This window comes from Stegostoma tigrinum, chromosome 7 (genome assembly GCF_030684315.1).
Source record: "Stegostoma tigrinum isolate sSteTig4 chromosome 7, sSteTig4.hap1, whole genome shotgun sequence".
NCBI classification, from domain to species: Eukaryota; Metazoa; Chordata; class Chondrichthyes; order Orectolobiformes; family Stegostomatidae; genus Stegostoma; species Stegostoma tigrinum.
In genome coordinates this window covers 104909810-104932420 of record NC_081360.1, presented here as the reverse complement: position 1 = coordinate 104932420, position 22611 = coordinate 104909810, and the positions used below count along the sequence as shown (strand labels likewise).

The following is a 22611-nucleotide window of genomic DNA, read 5'->3' as shown; positions in this document are numbered from 1 at the left end:
TCAGTGTGTGTGGGACTGTATCCCAGTGAGAGTCAGTGTGTGTGGGACTGTACCCCAGTGAGAGTCAGTGTGTGTGGGAGTGTACCCCAGTGAGAGTCAGTGTGTGTGGGAGTGTACCCCAGTGAGTGTCAGTGTGTGTGGGACTGTACCCCGGTGAGAGTCAGTGTGTGTGGGACTGTACCCCAGTGAGTGTCAGTGTGTGTGGGACTGTACCCCGGTGAGAGTCAGTGTGTGTGGGACTGTACCCCAGTGAGAGTCAGTATGTGTGGGACTGTACCCCAGTGAGAGTCAGTGTGTGTGGGAGTGTACCCCAGTGAGAGTCAGTGTGTGTGGGACTGTACCCCAGTGAGAGTCAGTGTGTGTGGGAGTGTACCCCAGTGAGAGTCAGAGTGTGTGGGAGTGTACCCCAGTGAGAGTCAGTGTGTGTGGGACTGTACCCAGTGAGAGTCAGTGTGTGTGTGGGAGTGTACCTCAGTGAGTGTCAGTGTGTGTGGGACTGTAACCCGGTGAGAGTCAGTGTGTGTGGGACTGTACCCCAGTGAGTGTCAGTGTGTGTGGGACCGTACCCCGGTGAGAGGCAGTGTGTGTGGGACTGTACCCCGGTGAGAGTCAGTGTGTGTGAGGCTGTACCCCAGTGAGTGTCAGTGTGTGTGGTACTGTACCCCAGTGAGAGTCAGTGTGTGTGGGACTGTACCCCAGTGAGAGTCAGTGTGTGTGGGACTGTACCCCAGTGAGTGTCAGTGTGTGTGGGACTGTACCCCGGTGAGAGTCAGTGTGTGTGGGGCTGTACCCCAGTGAGAGTCAGTGTGTGTGGGACTGTACCCCAGTGAGAGTCAGTGTGTGTGGGACTGTATCCCAGTGAGAGTCAGTGTGTGTGGGACTGTACCCCAGTGAGAGTCAGTGTGTGTGGGAGTGTACCCCAGTGAGAGTCAGTGTGTGTGGGACTGTACCCCAGTGAGAGTCAGTGTGTGTGGGACTGTACCCCAGTGAGAGTCAGTGTGTGTGGGAGTGTACCCCAGTGAGTGTCAGTGTGTGTGGGACTGTACCCCAGTGAGAGTCAGTGTGTGTGGGAGTGTACCCCAGTGAGTGTCAGTGTGTGTGGGAGTGTACCCCAGTGAGAGTCAGTGTGTGTGGGAGTGTACCCCAGTGAGAGTCAGTGTGTGTGGGACTGTACCCCAGTGAGAGTCAGTGTGTGTGGGACTGTACCCCAGTGAGAGTCAGTGTGTGTGGGAGTGTACCCCAGTGAGAGTCAGTGTGTGTGGGAGTGTACCCCAGTGAGAGTCAGTGTGTGTGGGACTGTACCCCAGTGAGAGTCAGTGTGTGTGGGACTGTACCCCAGTGCGAGTCAGTGTGTGTGGGACTGTACCCCAGTGAGAGTCAGTGTGTGTGGGACTGTACCCCAGTGAGAGTCAGTGTGTGTGGGACTGTACCACAGTGCGAGTCAGTGTGTGTGGGAGTGTACCCCAGTGAGTGTCAGTGTGTGTGGGACTGTACCCCAGTGAGAGTCACTGTGTGTGGGAGTGTCCCCCAGTGAGTGTCAGTGTGTGTGGGAGTGTACCCCAGTGAGAGTCAGTGTGTGTGGGACTGTATCCCAGTGAGAGTCAGTGTGTGTGGGACTGTACCCCAGTGAGTGTCAGTATGTCTGGGACTGTACCCCAGTGAGAGTCAGTGTGTGTCGGGCTGTACCCCAGTGAGTGTCAGTGTGTGTGGGAGTGTACCCCAGTGGGAGTCAGTGTGTGTGGGACTGTACCCCAGTGAGAGTCAGTGTGTGTGGGACTGTACCCCAGTGAGAGTCAGTGTGTGTGGGAGTGTACCCCAGTGAGTGTCAGTGTGTGTGGGACTGTACCCCAGTGAGAGTCAGTGTGTGTGGGAGTGTACCCCAGTGAGTGTCAGTGTGTGTGGGAGTGTACCCCAGTGAGAGTCAGTGTGTGTGGGAGTGTACCCCAGTGAGAGTCAGTGTGTGTGGGACTGTACCCCAGTGAGAGTCAGTGTGTGTGGGACTGTACCCCAGTGACAGTCAGTGTGTGTGGGACTGTACCCCAGTGAGAGTCAGTGTGTGTGGGACTGTACCCCAGTGAGAGTCAGTGTGTGTGGGAGTGTACCCCAGTGAGAGTCAGTGTGTCTGGGACTGTACCCCAGTGAGAGTCAGTGTGTGTGGGACTGTACCCCAGTGAGAGTCAGTGTGTGTGGGACTGTACCCCAGTGGGAGTCAGTGTGTGTGGGACTGTACCCCAGTGGGAGTCAGTGTGTGTGGGACTGTACCCCAGTGAGAGTCAGTGTGTGTGGGACTGTACCACAGTGCGAGTCAGTGTGTGTGGGAGTGTACCCCAGTGAGTGTCAGTGTGTGTGGGACTGTACCCCAGTGAGAGTCAGTGTGTGTGGGACTGTACCCCAGTGAGAGTCAGTGTGTGTGGGACTGTACCACAGTGCGAGTCAGTGTGTGTGGGACTGTACCCAAGTTTGAGTCAGTGTGGGTGGGACTGTACCCCAGTGAGAGTCAGTGTGTGTGGGACTGTACCCGGTGAGAGTCAGTGTGTGTGGGACTGTACCCCGGTGAGAGTCATTGTGTGTGGGACTGTACCCCAGTGAGAGTCAGTGTGTGTGGGACTGTACCCCAGTGAGAGTCAGTGTGTGTGGGACTGTACCCGGTGAGAGTCAGTGTGTGTGGGACTGTACCCCGGTGAGAGTCATTGTGTGTGGGACTGTACCCCAGTGAGAGTCAGTGTGTGTGGGACTGTACCCCAGTGAGTGTCAGTGTGTGTGGGTGTGTACCCCAGTGAGAATCAGTGTGTGTGGGACTGTACCCCAGTGAGTGTCAGTGTGTGTGGGTGTGTACCCCAGTGAGAATCAGTGTGTGTGGGAGTGTACCCCAGTGAGAGTCAGTGTGTGTGGGAGTGTACCCGGTGAGAGTCAGTGTGTGTGGGACTGTACCCCAGTGAGAGTCAGTGTGTGTGGGAGTGTACCCGGTGAGAGTCAGTGACTGTGGGACTGTACCCCAGTGAGAGTCAGTGTGTGTGGGAGTGTACCCGGTGAGAGTCAGTGAGTGAGGGACTGTACCCCAGTGAGAGTCAGTGTGTGTGGGACTGTACCCGGTGAGAGTCAGTGTGTGTGGGACTGTATCCCAGTGAGAGTCAGTGTGTGTGGGACTGTACCCCAGTGAGAGTCAGTGTGTGTGGGAGTGTACCCCAGTGAGTGTCAGTGTGTGTGGGACTGTACCCCGGTGAGAGTCAGTGTGTGTGGGACTGTACCCCAGTGAGAGTCAGTGTGTGTGGGACTGTACCCCGGTGAGAGTCAGTGTGTGTGGGACTGTACCCCAGTGAGAGTCAGTGTGTGTGGGACTGTATCCCAGTGAGAGTCAGTGTGTGTGGGACTGTACCCCAGTGAGAGTCAGTGTGTGTGGGAGTGTACCCCAGTGAGAGTCAGTGTGTGTGGGAGTGTACCCCAGTGAGTGTCAGTGTGTGTGGGACTGTACCCCGGTGAGAGTCAGTGTGTGTGGGACTGTACCCCAGTGAGTGTCAGTGTGTGTGGGACTGTACCCCGGTGAGAGTCAGTGTGTGTGGGACTGTACCCCAGTGAGAGTCAGTGTGTGTGGGACTGTACCCCAGTGAGAGTCAGTGTGTGTGGGAGTGTACCCCAGTGAGAGTCAGTGTGTGTGGGACTGTACCCCAGTGAGAGTCAGTGTGTGTGGGAGTGTACCCCAGTGAGAGTCAGAGTGTGTGGGAGTGTACCCCAGTGAGAGTCAGTGTGTGTGGGACTGTACCCAGTGAGAGTCAGTGTGTGTGTGGGAGTGTACCCCAGTGAGTGTCAGTGTGTGTGGGACTGTAACCCGGTGAGAGTCAGTGTGTGTGGGACTGTACCCCAGTGAGTGTCATTGTGTGTGGGACTGTACCCCGGTGAGAGGCAGTGTGTGTGGGACTGTACCCCGGTGAGAGTCAGTGTGTGTGAGGCTGTACCCCAGTGAGTGTCAGTGTGTGTGGTACTGTACCCCAGTGAGAGTCAGTGTGTGTGGGACTGTACCCCAGTGAGAGTCAGTGTGTGTGGGACTGTACCCCAGTGAGTGTCAGTGTGTGTGGGACTGTACCCCGGTGAGAGTCAGTGTGTGTGGGGCTGTACCCCAGTGAGAGTCAGTGTGTGTGGGACTGTACCCCAGTGAGAGTCAGTGTGTGTGGGACTGTATCCCAGTGAGAGTCAGTGTGTGTGGGAGTGTACCCCAGTGAGAGTCAGTGTGTGTGGGAGTGTACCCCAGTGAGAGTCAGTGTGTGTGGGACTGTACCCCAGTGAGAGTCAGTGTGTGTGGGACTCTACCCCAGTGAGAGTCAGTGTGTGTGGGAGTGTACCCCAGTGAGTGTCAGTGTGTGTGGGACTGTACCCCAGTGAGAGTCAGTGTGTGTGGGAGTGTACCCCAGTGAGTGTCAGTGTGTGTGGGAGTGTACCCCAGTGAGAGTCAGTGTGTGTGGGAGTGTACCCCAGTGAGAGTCAGTGTGTGTGGGAGTGTACCCCAGTGAGAGTCAGTGTGTGTGGGACTGTACCCCAGTGAGAGTCAGTGTGTGTGGGAGTGTACCCCAGTGAGAGTCAGTGTGTGTGGGAGTGTACCCCAGTGAGAGTCAGTGTGTGTGGGAGTGTACCCCAGTGCGAGTCAGTGTGTGTGGGACTGTACCCCAGTGAGAGTCAGTGTGTGTGGGACTGTACCCCAGTGAGAGTCAGTGTGTGTGGGACTGTACCACAGTGCGAGTCAGTGTGTGTGGGAGTGTACCCCAGTGAGTGTCAGTGTGTGTGGGACTGTACCCCAGTGAGAGTCACTGTGTGTGGGAGTGTACCCCAGTGAGTGTCAGTGTGTGTGGGAGTGTACCCCAGTGAGAGTCAGTGTGTGTGGGACTGTATCCCAGTGAGAGTCAGTGTGTGTGGGACTGTACCCCAGTGAGTGTCAGTGTGTCTGGGACTGTACCCCAGTGAGAGTCAGTGTGTGTCGGGCTGTACCCCAGTGAGTGTCAGTGTGTGTGGGAGTGTACCCAGTGGGAGTCAGTGTGTGTGGGACTGTACCCCAGTGAGAGTCAGTGTGTGTGGGACTGTACCCCAGTGAGAGTCAGTGTGTGTGGGAGTGTACCCCAGTGAGTGTCAGTGTGTGTGGGACTGTACCCCAGTGAGAGTCAGTGTGTGTGGGAGTGTACCCCAGTGAGTGTCAGTGTGTGTGGGAGTGTACCCCAGTGAGAGTCAGTGTGTGTGGGAGTGTACCCCAGTGAGAGTCAGTGTGTGTGGGACTGTACCCCAGTGAGAGTCAGTGTGTGTGGGACTGTACCCCAGTGACAGTCAGTGTGTGTGGGACTGTACCCCAGTGAGAGTCAGTGTGTGTGGGACTGTACCCCAGTGAGAGTCAGTGTGTGTGGGAGTGTACCCCAGTGAGAGTCAGTGTGTCTGGGACTGTACCCCAGTGAGAGTCAGTGTGTGTGGGACTGTACCCCAGTGAGAGTCAGTGTGTGTGGGACTGTACCCCAGTGAGAGTCAGTGTGTGTGGGAGTGTACCCCAGTGAGTGTCAGTGTGTGTGGGAGTGTACCCCAGTGAGAGTCAGTGTGTGTGGGACTGTACCCCAGTGAGAGTCAGTGTGTGTGGGACTGTATCCCATTGAGAGTCAGTGTGTGTGGGACTGTACCCCAGTGAGTGTCAGTGTGTGTGGGAGTGTACCCCAGTGAGAGTCAGTGTGTGTGGGACTGTACCCCAGTGAGAGTCAGTGTGTCTGGGACTGTACCCCAGTGAGAGTCAGTGTGTGTCGGGCTGTACCCCAGTGAGTGTCAGTGTGTGTGGGAGTGTACCCCAGTGGGAGTCAGTGTGTGTGGGACTGTACCCCAGTGAGAGTCAGTGTGTGTGGGACTGTACCCCAGTGAGAGTCAGTGTGTGTGGGAGTGTACCCCAGTGAGTGTCAGTGTGTGTGGGACTGTACCCCAGTGAGAGTCAGTGTGTTTGGGGCTGTACCCCAGTGAGAGTCTGTGTGTTTGGGACTGTACCCCAGTGAGAGTCAGTGTGTGTGGCACTGTACCCCAGTGCGAGTCTGTGTGTGTGGGACTGTACCCCAGTGAGAGTCAGTGTGTGTGGCACTGTACCCCAGTGAGTGTCAGTGTGTGTGGGAGTGTACCCCAGTGAGAGTCAGTGTGTGTGGCACTGTACCCCAGTGAGAGTCTGTGTGTGTGCGACTCTTCAGCCACAAGAACTGAGCTCTGAGCCTTGGAAACAGTAGGTCTGGGTTTGAGTACAGCCCCAGCCCTTTCCTTACTGATTACCAGCTCCTGAGACTCTTGTGCCCACGGTGTGTGGAAAGCCTAAAAAACTTTCTCAGACGTATTAGACCGACCAGTCAACATGACTCACCATTGGTATTGAGCTCCTCTCACATTCAGGTGTTGGACAGATGGAGGTACTGAAACTCTCTGAATATTCAGTCACACAAGTGGCTCACAGCTTAGCTGACTTTATTTACATTCTTTCACTTTAATTACATCCTAATCATGTCATTTTCCCGCTTTGCAAATTCCTCACATTCCTTGGCTCACCATCATCTCAAAAGGGCAACATGCAAGTTCCCCAGCCCCCTCTCTCACATTCAGGCAGCGAGGGAGCAGCCAGCATTTTGACACTCTCCCAGGTCCCAGGGCAAGCCAACGAGGGCAGGAACTCATCGCTGAGGATGCACAGAGGCAAACACTCAGCACATCGGCTTATCATTTTGAAGACCGCACAGCTGTGTTGTGCTCTGAGATGAGACACCCAAATTTGGTGAGGATCGATCTAAGGACAAATAATTTTCTTGTTTCAAAATCTGGATCCCCAGCTGCAAAGGAGGAGGCTAACAGCACAATGTTCCCCACCTTTTTAACAAGAAAACAAAAATTCACTACAGAAAAATCAACAAGAAAGTGAACAATCTATCTTATACTCAAACATCTGGAATTAACATGAGGTAATTATTGATTAACATGTAATCTGCTGCAGAAACAGTGAAAAGTACACTGAATGGCAGATATGTCCCAGATAGATTTCATGGATTTTGTCATCAACGTACCCTGATGGTTATAATCACTGCTCCTCACTAAACAATCACGTCTTCCTGAGGAATTTCACAAGAATATAAAAACAAGGTCTAAGAGTAGGCATTACACATTTAAATTTTTTGTCCAATGATTCAGGTCTGAAACTTGCTCAAAAGCCATTCTAACCAAAACTATTCAATACCTATTCATTCCCTAGTTCAATGTGTTTGACTGAGCCACTGTCCCATCACATTCTGAAGGCTGTGCTCTAGTGCAAAGTCCCTATTTGAAAAAAATTTAAACAGAACACCTCTCAACAAAAAGATTACTTTTGCCCACACAGTCAGCAGCTCAAAGCCAATGATATTACTCATTGAGTAATATCTATCTTCAAAGGTTTCAATTGTTTCTTTGAAGGAAAACAACATGAATATTTGGTCAGTGATAATGGGAACTGCAGATGCTGGAGAATCCAGGATAACAAAGTGTGGAGCTGGATGAACACAGCAGGCCCAGCAGCATCTCAGGAGCACAAAAGCTGATGTTTCGGGCCTAGACCCTTCATCAGAGATGAATATTTGGTCACAAAACATTGACAGACGTAGCAAAAGGCCAAGCAGAGACAGTCAGAGGACCCCGCAGGGAACAGTGACCACCCCACCCAGAGTTTCAGCCGACCCCTGCCCCAGCTGCAATAGGGAGAAGAATTCAACACACCAGCCAATCGCAGAAACCACAGCTCCACACATCCAGGAGCCTTTGCAACAGAAGGCTCAGGGGTTGGGGGAGCATTTTTTATTAAGCAGGGTAAGGGTTACCCACTGAGTAACTGTACAGGGTCAGTGTTTATTCAGCAGGGTAAGGGTTACCCACTGAGTAACTGTACAGAGTCAGTGTTTATTCAGCAGGGTAAGGGTCACTCACTGTGTAACTGTACAGGTTACCCTTGTTTAAGAAGGGTAGCAAGGATAATCCGGTGAGCCTGACGTCAGTGGTAGGGAAGCTACTGGAGAAGACACTGAGGGATAGGATCTATTCCCATTTGGAAGAAAATGGGCTTATCAGTGATAGGCAACATGGTTTTGTACAGGGAAGGTCATGACTTACCAACTTAATAGAATTCTTTGAGGACGTGACAAAGTTGATTGATGAGGGAAAGGCTGTAGATGTCATATACATGGGCTTCAGTAAGGCATTTGATAAGGTTCCCCATGGCAGGCTGATGGAGAAAGTGAAGTCGCATGGGGTCCAGGATGTGCTGGCTAGATGGATAAAAAACTGGCTACCTAACAGGAGACAGAGAGTAGTAGCAGAAGGGAGTTTCTCAAATTGGAGACCTGTGACCAGTGGTGTTCCACAGGGATCTGTGCTGGGACCACTGTTGTTTGTGATATATGTAAATGATTTGGAGGAAGGTGTAGGTGGTCTGATCAGCAAGTTTGCAGATGACACTAAGATTGGTGGAGTAGCAGATAGTGAAGGGGACTGTCAGAAATTACAGCAGAATTTAGATAGACTGGAGAGTTGGGCAGATAAATGGCAGATGGAGTTCAAACCGAGCAAATGCGAGGTGATGCATTTTGGACGATCAAATTCAAGGGCGAACTATACAGTAAATGGAAAAGTCCTGGGGAAAATTGATGAACAGGGAGATCTGGGTATTCAGGTCCATTGTTCCCTGAAGGTGACAACGCAGGTCAATAGGGTGGTCAAGAAGGCATATGGCATGCTTTGCTTCATTGGACAGGGTATTGAGTACAAGAGTTGGCAGGTCATGTTGCAGTTGTATAGGACTTTGGTTCGGCCACATTTGGAGTACAGTGTACAGTTTTTGTCGCCACATTACCAAAAGGATGTGGATGCATTGGAGAGGGTGCAGAGGAGGTTCACCAGGATGTTGCCTGGTATGGAGGGTGCTAGCTATGAAGAGAGGTTGAGTAGATTAGGATTATTTTCATTAGAAAGACGGAGATTGAGGGGGGACCTGATTGAGGTCTACAAAATCATGAGGGGTATAGACAGGGTGGATAGCAAGAACCTTTTTCCCAGAGTGGGGGACTCAATTACTAGTGGTCATGAGTTCAAAATGAGAGGAGGAAAGTTTAAGGGAGATATGCGTGGAAAGTTCTTTACACAGAGGGTGGTGGGTGCCTGGAACGCGTTGCCAGCGGAGGTGGTAGACGCAGATACGTTAGCGTCTTTTAAGATATATTTGGACAGGTACATGGATGGTCAGGGAGCAAATGGACACAGACCGTTAGAAAATAGATGACAGGTTAGACAGAGGATCTTGATTGGCACAGGCTTGGAGGGCCGAAAGCCCTGTTCCCGTGCTGTAATTTTCTTTGTTCTTTGTTTTTTGCTCTTGGTGTTTATTCAGCAGGGTAAGGGTCACTGGCTGTGTAACTGTACAGGGTCAGTGTTTATTCAGCAGGGTAAGGGTCACTCACTATGTATCTGTACAGGGTCAGTGTTTATTCAGCAGGGTAAGGGTCACTCACTGTGTAACTGTACTGGGACAGTGTTTATTCAGCAGGGTAAGGGTCACTCACTGTGTAACTGTACAGAGTCAGTGTTTATTCAGCAGGGTAAGGGTCACTCACTGTGTAACTGTACAGAGTCAGTGTTTATTCAGCAGGGTTAGGGTCACTCACTGTGTAACTGTACAGGGTCAGTGTTTATTCAGCAGGGTAAGGGTCACTCACTGTGAACTGTACTGGGACAGTGTTTATTCAGCAGGGTAAGGGTCACTCACTGTGTAACTGTACAGGGTCAGTGTTTATTCAGCAGGGTTAGGGTCACTCACTGTGTAACTGTACTGGGTCAGTGTTTATTCAGCAGGGTAAGGGTCACTCACTGTGTAACTGTACAGGGTCAGTGTTTATTCAGCAGGGTAAGGGTCACTCACTGTGTAACTGTACTGGGACAGTGTTTATTCAGCAGGGTAAGGGTCACTCACTGTGTAACTGTACAGAGTCAGTGTTTATTCAGCAGGGTAAGGGTCACTCACTGTGTAACTGTACAGGGTCAGTGTTTATTCAGCAGGGTAAGGGTCACTCACTGTGTAACTGCACAGAGTCAGTGTTTATTCAGCAGGGTAAGGGTCACTCACTGTGTAACTGTACAGGGTCAGTGTTTATTCAGCAGGGTTAGGGTCACTCACTGTGTAACTGTACTGGGACAGTGTTTATTCAGCAGGGTAAGGGTCACTCACTGTGTAACTGTACAGAGTCAGTGTTTATTCAGCAGGGTAAGGGTCACTCACTGTGTAACTGTACAGGGTCAGTGTTTATTCAGCAGGGTTAGGGTCACTCACTGTGTAACTGTACAGAGTCAGTGTTTATTCAGCAGGGTAAGGGTCACTCACTGTGTAACTGTACAGGGTCAGTGTTTATTCAGCAGGGTTAGGGTCACTCACTGTGTAACTGTACTGGGTCAGTGTTTATTCAGCAGGGTAAGGGTCACTCACTATGTATCTGTACAGGGTCAGTGTTTATTCAGCAGGGTAAGGGTCACTCACTGTGTAACTGTACAGGGTCAGTGTTTATTCAGCAGGGTAAGGGTCACTCACTGTGTAACTGTACAGGGTCAGTGTTTTTTCAGCAGGGTAAGGGTCACTCACTGTGTAACTGTACAGGGTCAGTGTTTATTCAGCAGGGTAAGGGTCACTCACTGTGTAACTGTACTGGGACAGTGTTTATTCAGCAGGGTAAGGGTCACTCACTGTGTAACTGTACTGGGACAGTGTTTATTCAGCAGGATAAGGGTCACTCACTGTGTAACTGTACAGAGTCAGTGTTTATTCAGCAGGGTAAGGGTCACTCACTGTGTAACTGTACTGGGACAGTGTTTATTCAGCAGGGTAAGGGTCACTCACTCTGTATCTGTACAGGGTCAGTGTTTATTCAGCAGGGTAAGGGTCACTCACTGTGTAACTGTACAGAGTCAGTGTTTATTCAGCAGGGTAAGGGTCACTCACTGTGTAACTGTACAGAGTCAGTGTTTATTCAGCAGGGTAAGGGTCACTCGCTGTGTAACTGTACAGAGTCAGTGTTTATTCAGCAGGGTAAGGGTCACTCACTGTGTAACTGTACAGAGTCAGTGTTTATTCAGCAGGGTAAGGGTCACTCGCTGTGTAACTGTACAGAGTCAGTGTTTATTCAGCAGGGTAAGGGTCACTCACTGCGTAACTGTACAGAGTCAGTGTTTATTCAGCAGGGTAAGGGTCACTTGCTGTGTAACTGTACAGAGTCAGTGTTTATTCAGCAGGGTAAGGGTCACTCACTGCGTAACTGTACAGAGTCAGTGTTTATTCAGCAGGGTAATGGTCACTCACTGTGTAACTGTACTGGGACAGTGTTTATTCAGCAGGGTAAGGGTCACTCACTGTGTAACTGTACAGAGTCAGTGTTTATTCAGCAGGGTAAGGGTCACTCACTGTGTAACTGTACAGAGTCAGTGTTTATTCAGCAGGGTAAGGGTCACTCACCGTGTAACTGTACAGGGTCAGTGTTTATTCAGCAGGGTAAGGGTCACTCACTGTGTAACTGTACAGAGTCAGTGTTTATTCAGCAGGGTAAGGGTCACTCACTGTGTAACTATACAGGGTCAGTGTTTATTCAGCAGGGTAAGGGTCACTCACTGTGTAACTATACAGGGTCAGTGTTTATTCAGCAGGGTAAGGGTCACTCACTGTGTAACTATACAGGGTCAGTGTTTATTCAGCAGGGTAAGGGTCACTCACTGTGTAACTGTACAGGGTCAGTGTTTATTCAGCAGGGTAAGGGTCACTCACTGCGTAACTGTACAGGGTCAGTGTTTATTCAGCAGGGTAAGGGTCACTCAAAGTGTAATGTACAGGGACAGTGTTTATTTCGTCTGTTGCTCTGCCTGTCTAAATTGCTTCAGAGCCTGTGTGCGATGACTGGCCATGGTTGCCAGGTTTCCTTACAAGGTCGTGAACAGAAGTGTGTGTGCAGGCTCTGCTGTTGGCACTTATAAGGGCCTGTGCTGACACAACTGCGCAAAATTAGTAACGGCCTTCAAACATTAACCAATTCCAATGGAAGCTGTGCCCTGTTTATAGTCATGTTGCAGGAGCCGTTTGTTGGACTGGCTGATGATTCATTCAGCTCCTGCTTCATGTGCAACATTTCACTCCTCGAGCAGGAGTAAATGATTGACCAGGGTTCAAGGCAACATTGCAGTTCACTCAGCTCCTACTGAATGTAATGTCAGCTGGTCCTGTATCGCCATCCCACAACAACAGCACAGTACCAAAGTGGTGCCAGGCGCTGTTGTCCAGTCAGCAGCCTGGGTCACAGAAACATGGTAACACGGACAGATGGATCAAGAGTAGGCCATTCAGCCCTTCAACCCTGCTTTGCCATTCTCTGTGATCATGGCTCATCCACTTCCCTGGCCTGCTCCTGCTTTTCCCCACATCCCTTCATCTCTTTCGTCCCAGATGCTGTGTCCAACTCCTTAAAATCATTCAATGTTTTGGCCTCGATCGCTTTCTGTGGCACAGAATTCCAGAGGCTCCCTGCTCTCTGGGCGAAGACATTTCTCCTCATCCCAGATGGGAATTGTTTACCCTGCATCCTTAGACTGTGACCTCTGGTTCTGGATTCCCCGGTCACTGGGAACATCCTTCCTGTCCTGCCCTGTTGGAGTTGTATATGTTTCTATGAGATCCCCCTTAATTTTCTGAATTCCAGTGGATACAGAGTCACAGAACCATAGAGCTGTACAGCAAGGAAACAGACCCTTCAGTCCAACCCGTCCATGCCAACCAGATATCCGAAATTAATCTAGGCCCTTTTGCCAGCATTTGGCCCATATCCCTCTGAACCCAATCTATTCATGTACCCATCCAGATGCCTTTTAAATGCTGTAACTGTACCAGCCTCCACCCCTTCCTCTGGCAGGTAATTCCATGCATGCAGCAACCTCTGTGTGAAAAATTTGCCCCTTAGGACCCTTCGATATCTTTCCTCTCACTGTAAATTTATGCCCCTCTAGTTTTGGACTCCCCTGCCCTGGGGAAAAGACCTTGGCTATTCAACCTATCGATACCCCTCATGATTTTATAAACTTCTATTTGGTCAGCGCAGTCTGTCCAGCCTCTCCCTATCGCTCAAACACACTCGACCCAGCAATATTCTTGTAAATCTTTTCTGCACAGTTTCAAGTTTCACAACACCTTTCCTCTCGCAGGGAGAACAGAACTGTACGCAGTATTCCAAAATTAGCCAAACCAATGTCCTGCAGAGCTACAACATGACCTTCAAACTCCTCTCCTCAATGCACTGACCAATGAAGGCGAGTGTACCAAACACCTTCTTCGCCGCCCTGTCTACCTGCAAATCCACCTTCAAGGAACTATGACCGGGCACCCCAAGGTCTCTTTGTTCAGCAACACTCCCCAAGAAACGTCAGCTTTTGTGCTCCTAAGATGCTGCTTGGCCTGCTGTGTTCATCCAGCTCCACACTTTTATCATTAAGTCCTGCCCTGATTTGCCTTTCCAAAATGCAGAATCTCACATTTACCTGCATTAAACTCCATCTGCCACTCCCCTCGGGCCATCGACCCATCTGGTCAAGGTCTGGTTGTACTCTGAGATAATCTTCTCCCCTGCCCACCCCACCTCCAATTTTTGGTGTCACCTGCTGATTCAATCCCTCCTCATTGATTTCTTCCCTCTCCCTTTCTCAGTTACCAACAGGCAGGGTTTGCAGAGTCTCAGATGGGATATTCCTCTCATCAAAGGATTTGTCAATGATATTCACATGAAGCCAGGCATTTTAAAGCTCCCAGAACACCACCCGCTCAGGAATCAGAAATCCCTGTCTTCCAGTCCAGACCAGGCTGATTCCTCCCCCTCTGTCTCTCACCCAGGGAGAACTGGACAGTAGGCAAAGCAAATCCCCAGGTTGGTGTGTTCCAGGGCAAGGCGCGATCATCGGCTGCCCCCCTGCACAGACCGAAATACTGACAGAGCCATAGATCCTGATGTGGACAGTGTGGGCAAAGAGAGGTAGAAGGGTAAATGCCACAGACTGAGAGAAAGAGAGAAAGAGAGAAATAGAGAGAGAGAGAGAGAGAGAGAGAAGCGGCAAAAAATAAAGAGAAAAAAGACCAAGACAGACACAAAAACAGAGGCTAGATAGAACGTTTGGGGTGGAAGGAGTAAGAAAAAAGTTAGAGAGACAGAAAAAGACAGGAAGAGAAAGAAACACAGAGAAAAGCAGCAGGAACTCAACAGATTGGGCAGCATCTGTGAGGAAAGGGAGGCAAAGAGATAGAGTGAGTTAGTCTGGACTCAAACCATTAACTCTCTCTACGAGATGCTGCCAGACCTGCTGAGTTTCTCCAGTACTCTCTGCAGGGTTTTGCTTTAACAAAAGACAGAAAGTGGGAGGATACAATAGAGCGAGGGGTGAATGAACCACACCAAGGGACTGAGAGACTAAGGATGTGCCAAAGAATCACAGACAGTGAGAGATAGAGTGGTTCTCAGACTGCAATTTCATTCATCAATAAAGACATTACATTGAGCACAGAACAAACACAGCAAATGAGAGGAGTAATTAGAAAAGGTCAGTAAGAGCTTCTTCCAAGACCGAGGTGGGAACGGGTGTTGAGGGGAGGAGGAAATGGAACAGCAGGTGAGGTTTAATAATGGGAAAGGAAGGCACTGAAACCTGTGGTGAAATATAGAGAGTCGTTAGTGGCTCACGCCCTTCACAAACTGACCCAAGAACTAGAAGATGGGCAGCCATACCCTGACTCTAGCAGAGTTCTGCAAACATTGAAACAAAAACTGCACTTCCCTGGACTGGGGCAAACCACACCATACCAAGGCTGAGAGCCCTTCTGTGGCATATCAACCAATCTGAGGCAAGTACTGTAATGCATTTATAGTCAGCTTCACAATTCCTGGGTTAGAGAGAGAGAAGGCAAATCAACCAGGGTTCTCCCTCCTGATCACTTGTGCTCACAGGGCTGTGGAGACCAAGTCATTGAGTGTATTTAAGACAGAGATAGACAGGCTCTTTAATGGTAAGGGGATCAGAGCTTATGAAGAGAAGGCAGGAGAGCGAAGTCATGAAACATATCAGCCATGTTCGAATGCCAGAGAGGACTGGGCCGAATGGTCTAATTCTGCTCCTACATCTATGGTCTTATGGGAATTCCTTTGGGTCTGTCAGCTAAGGTTGCGAGTAGGCATCGCTGTGATGGCCTCATTGGTAAATGGTTAGCCAACACCTAGTGCCCTTGCTGTTAGATCAGGAATGTCCCAATGGGTGAGGGACACCTACATGAAGCAGAGAAGGAAGAGAGTGTAAAGCAAGTCAGGAGTCATGGCTGGTCATATCAACATTGGCTACGTCTTACTGATGACTACATTGTAAAATGTTTGAAATGGTTTCGTGCTACACTTGGCTTTATTGCTAATCCCCGCGATCCATTTTAAAATTACAATCAGCTCGAGCTGGAATGACGATAAACAGCATTGGCCCCAAGCCAAACCTGGGAATATCTGCTCCATCTCTGAGAGCTTGCAAACTGCCACTTTGATCGCCTGCGATTTTGAGAGAATTAGATGCAAGTGAAATAACTTTACAAAGGAAAGATAAATTACCTGACAACTGTGTGGTGCCACAATGCTTGTCTGAGTCTGCATGATCTTACAGGTAGAAGCTGAATGCCAATATTCCCATCTGCTGTCTACACGTACACAGTCCGTCTGAAACTATTAAACTCTGGGTGCGAAGGAAACTTGGCTCCACAAACCCCTCCCGAACGGACTGGCACTCTGAACATGCCTTTCCTTCCGCAACCTGACACTGAGATATCCCTCATATAGATTCCTGTTATAATTGGCAGGCACTGACACACATAATATGCTCACATGCACAAATGCACGCACACAAAATATACATACCCAAACACGCAAACAAACATTCACAGACAAAAACAATTTACAAAAATACATACAGGTAAACATCACTACAATACAAACACAAACTGACATCTGCAAATGTATACACATGTACAGACACACACAGAATGCATGTGCACAAAATCATACACAGAAATGCACTTTAAAAACACAATTCACACACACATTCACACAGACACTCTCTCTCACACACACGTGCACACGCACGCACACACACACACACACACACACACAGACAGACACACACACACACACTCACACAGACACTCTCACACACATGCTCACACATGTGCACACGCACACACACACAGACACACGCATACACACGCACACACAGACAGACAGACACACACACACACACACACACACACACACACACACACACACACACACACTCACATACACAGGCTCCCTCACACTCACGCACACTCACAGAAATTCTCTCACGCACACATTCTCATGTACACACACACACATACACACACATGCACACACTCTCACATACACACACACACACACTCACATACACAGACACTCACACACACACACACACACACACACACACACACACACACACAGACTCTATTACACATGTTCTCACACACACACACACTCACATACACAGGCTCTCTCACACACACGCACACTCACAGAAATTCTCTCGCACACACATTCTCATGTACACACATGCACACACATACACACACATACACACACTCTCACACACAACTACATACAGACATAATTTACAGACACAGTAGGCTAGCACACACATTCTAGAGTCACACATCATGGAAATAGAGCTTTCCGTCCAACTAGTTTACACTGAGCATAATCCCAAGGCAAACTAGGGCCACTTGCCTGCGTGTGGCCCAGATCCCTCCAAACCTTTCTTGTTCATGAACTTATCCAAATGTCTTTCAAACATTGTAACTGTTCCTGCATCCACCCCTTCCTCTGGCAGCTCATTCCACACGTGAACTACCCTCCATGTAAAAAAGTTGCTCTTCAGGTCCTTTTTAAACGTTTTTGTTCTCACTTTAAAAATATGCCCCCTAGTTTTGAACTCCCATCAGTAAATTGCTGCAAATCCATACATACCAGTGCTGATGTTGAAACAGATGTAATCACACACAGACGCACACAAAATATAAATACTGACACAGTATTAATCAATTACCTTGGGGTAAAGGGACCTCTAGGCAATAATGATCATAACATGACAGAAGGTCATGTCCAGTTTGAAGGGGAGAAGTATGAGTCTAAAACCAGTGTTTTAAAACTAAATAAAGTTACCCATAAGCAAATGAAAACAGATCTGGCTAAAGTGAACTGGAAACTCAGTTAAAAGCTGGACAGTAGAGTTGCATGGGTAGGATTTTAAGGAAATATTTAGTAACTATCAACAATAATTTATCTTAGTCAGAAAAAGAGCTCTTTGCATCATCTGTGGCTAAATAAGGAAGTGAAGGATGGTATGTCAGTGATACGGACACGGGACAAACCTGCAAAAGTTAGTGGCAGGTCAGCATATTGGGTAGATTGTAAGAGCCAAGAAAGAATGATTTTGCAAAATAACCAAAAGTAGCAGAGCAGATTCCGAGAGAAAGTTAGCAAGGCAAATATGGGATAGCAAGAGAGTTTACAATATTTGAATACAAAAAGCTTGTATTAGTTTCTTTTAGAGAGTGAATCTGGAAGACTGATGTGAAAATAAAGAAATGGCTGACACCTTGAACAAGTTTTTCATATCGGCATATCTGTTTTCACAATAGGACACAGAAAACTATACATGACACATAGACTCGGGCAGTTTAAAAGCCAGCTCACTACCACCTTCTCAAGGGGCAACTAGGAATGGGCGATAAATGCTGGGCCCAGCCAGCGATGCCCACGTTCAGTGAGTGAATAATGAAAAAATCTTCCGCAGGAGAGCTGAAAATTATTGGCTGAAATGGAAGCGAAACTTAAGGCAATAACCATCGCTCGGAAAAAGGTGCTGGTAAAACTGTTAGAACTAATGCTGGCAAGCTGTAAGTACCTGATGGTGTGCATCCTACCACCTAAAAGACCAGAATGTGGTTTTAGACAATGCGTTGGTACAGTTTTCCAAAATTCCTGACATTCTGGCAAGTTCTCAGCAAGGAAATAGTGTATATAATATCAAATTCAAGAGATGGGGGGAGAGGTAGCAAGGAGGAATCTACGGCCAGCCAGTCTACCATCTATCATTGGGAAGTCGCTGGAAATCATTGGTAAGGAGGATAGCTAACACTAGTGGAATCAGGAAGAGTTAATATGGCTTTGTGAAAGGGAAATGGTAATTCATTAATTTATTAGCAATTTTTCAGGTTGCAACAAGGACAGTGAGTGAACCGAGTGCAAATCTCACAGGTTAATGATTGAGGGAGTTCAATGAAGAGGGGAAATAGCTGTGTGTCTCTTTTTCTTATTTTATTAGCCTCCAGAAGAGTGGGAGTTAAAAACTACACAACAGGGTACAGAGAGCCAGCGGGATACCGAGTGTATGTACTGAGAGCGTGGAAAGAAGTGATTAGTGAGTAACACAAGCCTGGCAGAACAGGAATACAATCTTTATTTATTCATTTGTGGAATGTGGGTGTCGCTTGCTGAGCCCAGCATTTATTGCCCATCCCTAGTTGCCCCTTGAGAAGGTGAGGGTGAGCTGCCTTCTTGAACCGCTGCAGCTGAACCACAATGCCCTTAGGTAGGGAATTCCAGGATTCTGACCCAGTGACAGTGAAGGAACGGGGATATATTTCCAGGTCAGGATGGTGAGGGGCTTGGAGGGGAACTTGCAGGGGGTGGTGTTCCCATGTATCTGCTGCCCCTTGTCCTTCTGGATGGAAGTGGTCGTGGGTTTGGAAGGTGCTGCCTGAGGGTCTTTGGTGTATTTCTGCAGAGCATCTTGTAGATAGTACACACTGCAGTGTGGTGGTGGTAGAGTTCGTTGGTGCAATCATAGAATCCCTACAGTGTGGAACAAGCCCTTCGGCCCAATAAGCCCACACTGAACTTCAGAGCTTCCTACCCAGACCCATCCCCCTATAACCTCCCTAAGCTACACATCCCTGAACACTACAGGCGATTTAGCATGGCAAATCCACCCTAACCTGCACATCTTTGGACTGTGGGAGAAAACCCCTGCAGACACGGGGAGAATGTGCAAACTCTACACAGACAGTCACCTGAGGCTGGAGTCGAACCTGGGTCCCTGGCGCTGTGAGGCTGCAGTGCTAATCACTGAGCCACCGTGCTACCTGTTAAGAAATGTTAATCAAATGCTGATGATGAGGGGGGGTAACTTTCTAACCAAGGAACACGGCCTTCAAAATATGGGAAATTTTGGGCAAAGAATGGAGGAAATTTCAGAACGATGTGGCAGTCGAGGGATTCCTTAAAGCTTTGTTACCACATGATGGATAAAGAAGGGTGACAGTAGAACATTCCTACAACCTGCAAGCCTCAATAAACCAAATCTCCTGCCTATCTCATTAAAACAAAATGTTAAAATGAGAAAGAATTACACAAGGTGCAATGTGAGACAGCCTGACCTGTGACCTGGTGCCATTGGGGAGAATTGCTGTCCCTGGAAGGTCTCATTGAGGAGGCCCAGTGGAAGCTTTATCTAGAACAGTGTCCCAAAATGAAATAGGATCTGTGGAGCTGGAGGAGCAGGAGCTGTGTGTGATTGAGTGCTTCATTCACACAGTATCTGAGGGGAAAAACAGCAGAGCTGCAACGGGATCCTCGGGAGGAGTCCATTCAGGGTGGCACAGTGGCTCAGTGATTAGCACTGCAGCCTCACAGCACCAGGGACCCAGGTTCGTTTCCAGCCTCGAGCGACTGTCTGTGTGGAGTTTGCACATTCTCCCCATGTCCGCGTGGGTTTCCTCCGGGTGCTCCGGTTTCCTCCCACAGTCCAAAGATGTGCAGGCTAGGTGGGTTGGCCATGCTAAATTGCCCGTAGTGTTCAGGGGTGTGTGGGTTATAGGGGGATGGGTCTGGGTGGGATTCTTCAAAGGGCGGTGTGGACTTGTTGGGCCAAAGGGCCTGTTTCCACACTGTAGGTCATCATCATCTAAAAAGGTCATCACCATTTCGGGACAGGGTTCTGATAATTTTGTAGTGACTAGGGTGATCTGGTGGATAAGTGGGTAATGCAGCCACCCTCACCCTGTCCTTCTGACTGAAACCAAACCGTAACAGTCATGCCAACAGGTCAGAAAATGAAGGCAATTTCTTGATGCTGCCAGCTCAAGCTGCTATATCCCATCATCAACCAGCTAGTGCTGGCTCCAACCCTTTCTGCTGATTTACTGCCCATCTGTTTCTCAGCGTGTGCCTGTGTATCTGAGTTAGCGGTTGTGTGCACGCAAGGGTAGCTGAGTTGATACATGTCTGCGATTGTGCGTGTGTCTGTCTTGTTGGCTTAAACGTGTGTATCCGTACACACTTCCTTGTGTAACAATATTTGCATTTGTGTCTGAACGGTTTGATTCTTTATGGAAGGATGAATAGAGTGACATTGGAGGCAGTCCAGAGGAGGTTCACTCAAGGTTTGAGTAGGTTGGGCCTGCACTCAGTGGAGTTCAGCAGAATGACAGGTGACCTTACTGAAACATGCAACATTTTCAGGACCTTGAAGGACATAGGTGAGGCCACTTTAGGAATAGAACATAGAACATAGAACATTACAGCACAGTACAGGCCCTTCGGCCCTCAAGGTTATGCCGACCTGTCATACCGATCTCAGGCCCATCTAACCTACACTATTCCATGTACGTCCATATGCTTATCCAATGACGACTTATATGTACCTAAAGTTGGGAAATCTACTACCGTTGCAGGCAAAGCGTTCCATTCCCTTACTACTCTCTGAGTAAAGAAACTACCTCTGACATCTGTCCTATATCTTTCACCCCTCAATTTAAGGCTATGCCCCCTTGTGCTCGCCGACACCATCCTAGGAAAAAGGCTCTGTCTATCCACCCTATCTAACCCTCTGATTATTTTATATGTTTCAATTAAGTCACCTCTCAACCTTCTTCTCGCTAATGAAAACAGCCTCAAGTCCCTCAGCCTTCCCTCATAAGACCTTCCCTCCATACCAGGCAACATCCTAGTAAATCTCCTCTGCACCCTTTTCAAAGCTTCCACATCCTTCTTATAATGCGGTGACCAGAACTGTACACAATACTCCAAGTGCGGCCGAACCAGAGTTTTGTACAGCTTCACCATAACCTCATGGTTCCGGAACTCGATCCCTCTATTAATAAAAGCTAAAACACTGTATGCCTTCTTAACAGCCCTGTCAACCTGGGTGGCAACTTTCAAGGATTTGTGTACATGGACACCGAGATCTCTCTGCTCATCTACACTACTAAGAATCTTACCATTAGCCCTGTACTTTGCCTTCCGGTTACTCTTACCAAAGTGCATCACCTCACACTTGTCTGCATTAAACTCCATTTGCCACCTCTCAGCCCAGCTCTGCAGCTTATCTATGTCTCTCTGTAACCTACAACATCCTTCGTCATTATCCACAACTCCACCGACCTTTAGTGTCGACTGCAAATTTACTAACCCATCCTTCTATGCCCTCATCCAGGTCATTTATAAAAATGACAAACAGCAGTGGACCTAACACCGACCCTTGTGGTACACCACTAGTAACTGGTCTCCAGGATGAACATTTCCCATCAACTACCACCCTCTGTCTTCTTTCAACAAGCCAATTTCCGATCCAAACTGCTATATCTCCCACAATTCCATTCCTCCACATTTTGTACAATAGCCTACTGTGGGGAACCTTATCGAACGCCTTGCTGAAATCCATATACACCACATCCACCGGTTTACTCTCATCTACCTGTTTGGTCACCTTCTCAAAGAACTCAATAAGGTTTGTGAGGCACGACCTACCCTTCATAAAACTGTGCTGACTATCCCTAATCAATTTATTCTTTTCTAGATGATTATAAATCCTATCCCTTATAACCTTTTCCAACACTTTACCAACAACTGAGGTAAGGCTCACTGGTCTATAATTACCAGGGTTGTCGCTACTCCCCTTCTTGAACAGGGGAACCACATTTGCTATCCTCCAGTCGTCTGGCACTATTCCTGTAGACAATGACGAGTTAAAGATCAATGCCAAAGGCTCGGCAATCTCCTTCCCTGGCTTCCCAGAGGATCCTAGGACCAGAAACACAACTGGACTCCAGTTGGACTGCGTTCAATTCTGGTCTCCCTGCTATAGGAAAGATTTCAAAGAATGTTGTCAGGGTGGAAGGGTTTGACCTATAGGGAGAGGCTGAATAGGCAGGGAGTCGGGGGGGGCAACATTTATCGATGGCGTGTGACTGTGTACATGCATGTTTGTGACTCTGTCTGTAGCTGAGTGTGTGTGCCTGTCTATATCTCAGTATGTGGGTGTGTGCCTGTTTGTTTATGTTTTTCTGCATCTGTGTGTCTGTCTGTTTGTGTATCTCTGTATATATGTATGTTTTTAATTCACTCATGGGACATATGTGTCTCTGGCTGGGCCCAGCATTTATTGCCCGTCCCTAGTTGCCCCCTTGAGAAGGTGGGGATGAGC

General features: G+C 48.7%; 1 protein-coding gene and 1 long non-coding RNA gene across 8 annotated transcripts in view; one reads left to right on the top strand and one right to left on the bottom strand.

The window, feature by feature from the left end:
• Positions 1 to 22611, bottom strand: part of tns1b (tensin 1b) — a 571744-nt gene that overhangs the window by 273584 nt on the left and 275549 nt on the right. The window contains exon 1 of one of the 7 annotated variants that reach the window (XM_059647613.1): positions 15669 to 15832. The exons of the other annotated variants lie outside the window; for them this stretch is intronic. Coding sequence (XP_059503596.1) covers positions 15669 to 15710 — 42 coding nt within the window. The 5' untranslated portion in view covers positions 15711 to 15832. Of the gene's footprint in view, positions 1 to 15668; positions 15833 to 22611 lie in introns of those variants that run through there. 7 annotated transcript variants of the gene reach the window in all.
• The window catches only part of LOC125453813 (uncharacterized), a 16158-nt gene continuing 12008 nt past the window's right edge, over positions 18462 to 22611 (top strand). Inside the window, exon 1 of the long non-coding RNA XR_009445976.1 lies at positions 18462 to 18546. This is a non-coding gene — a long non-coding RNA (uncharacterized LOC125453813). The remainder of the gene's footprint in view (positions 18547 to 22611) is intronic.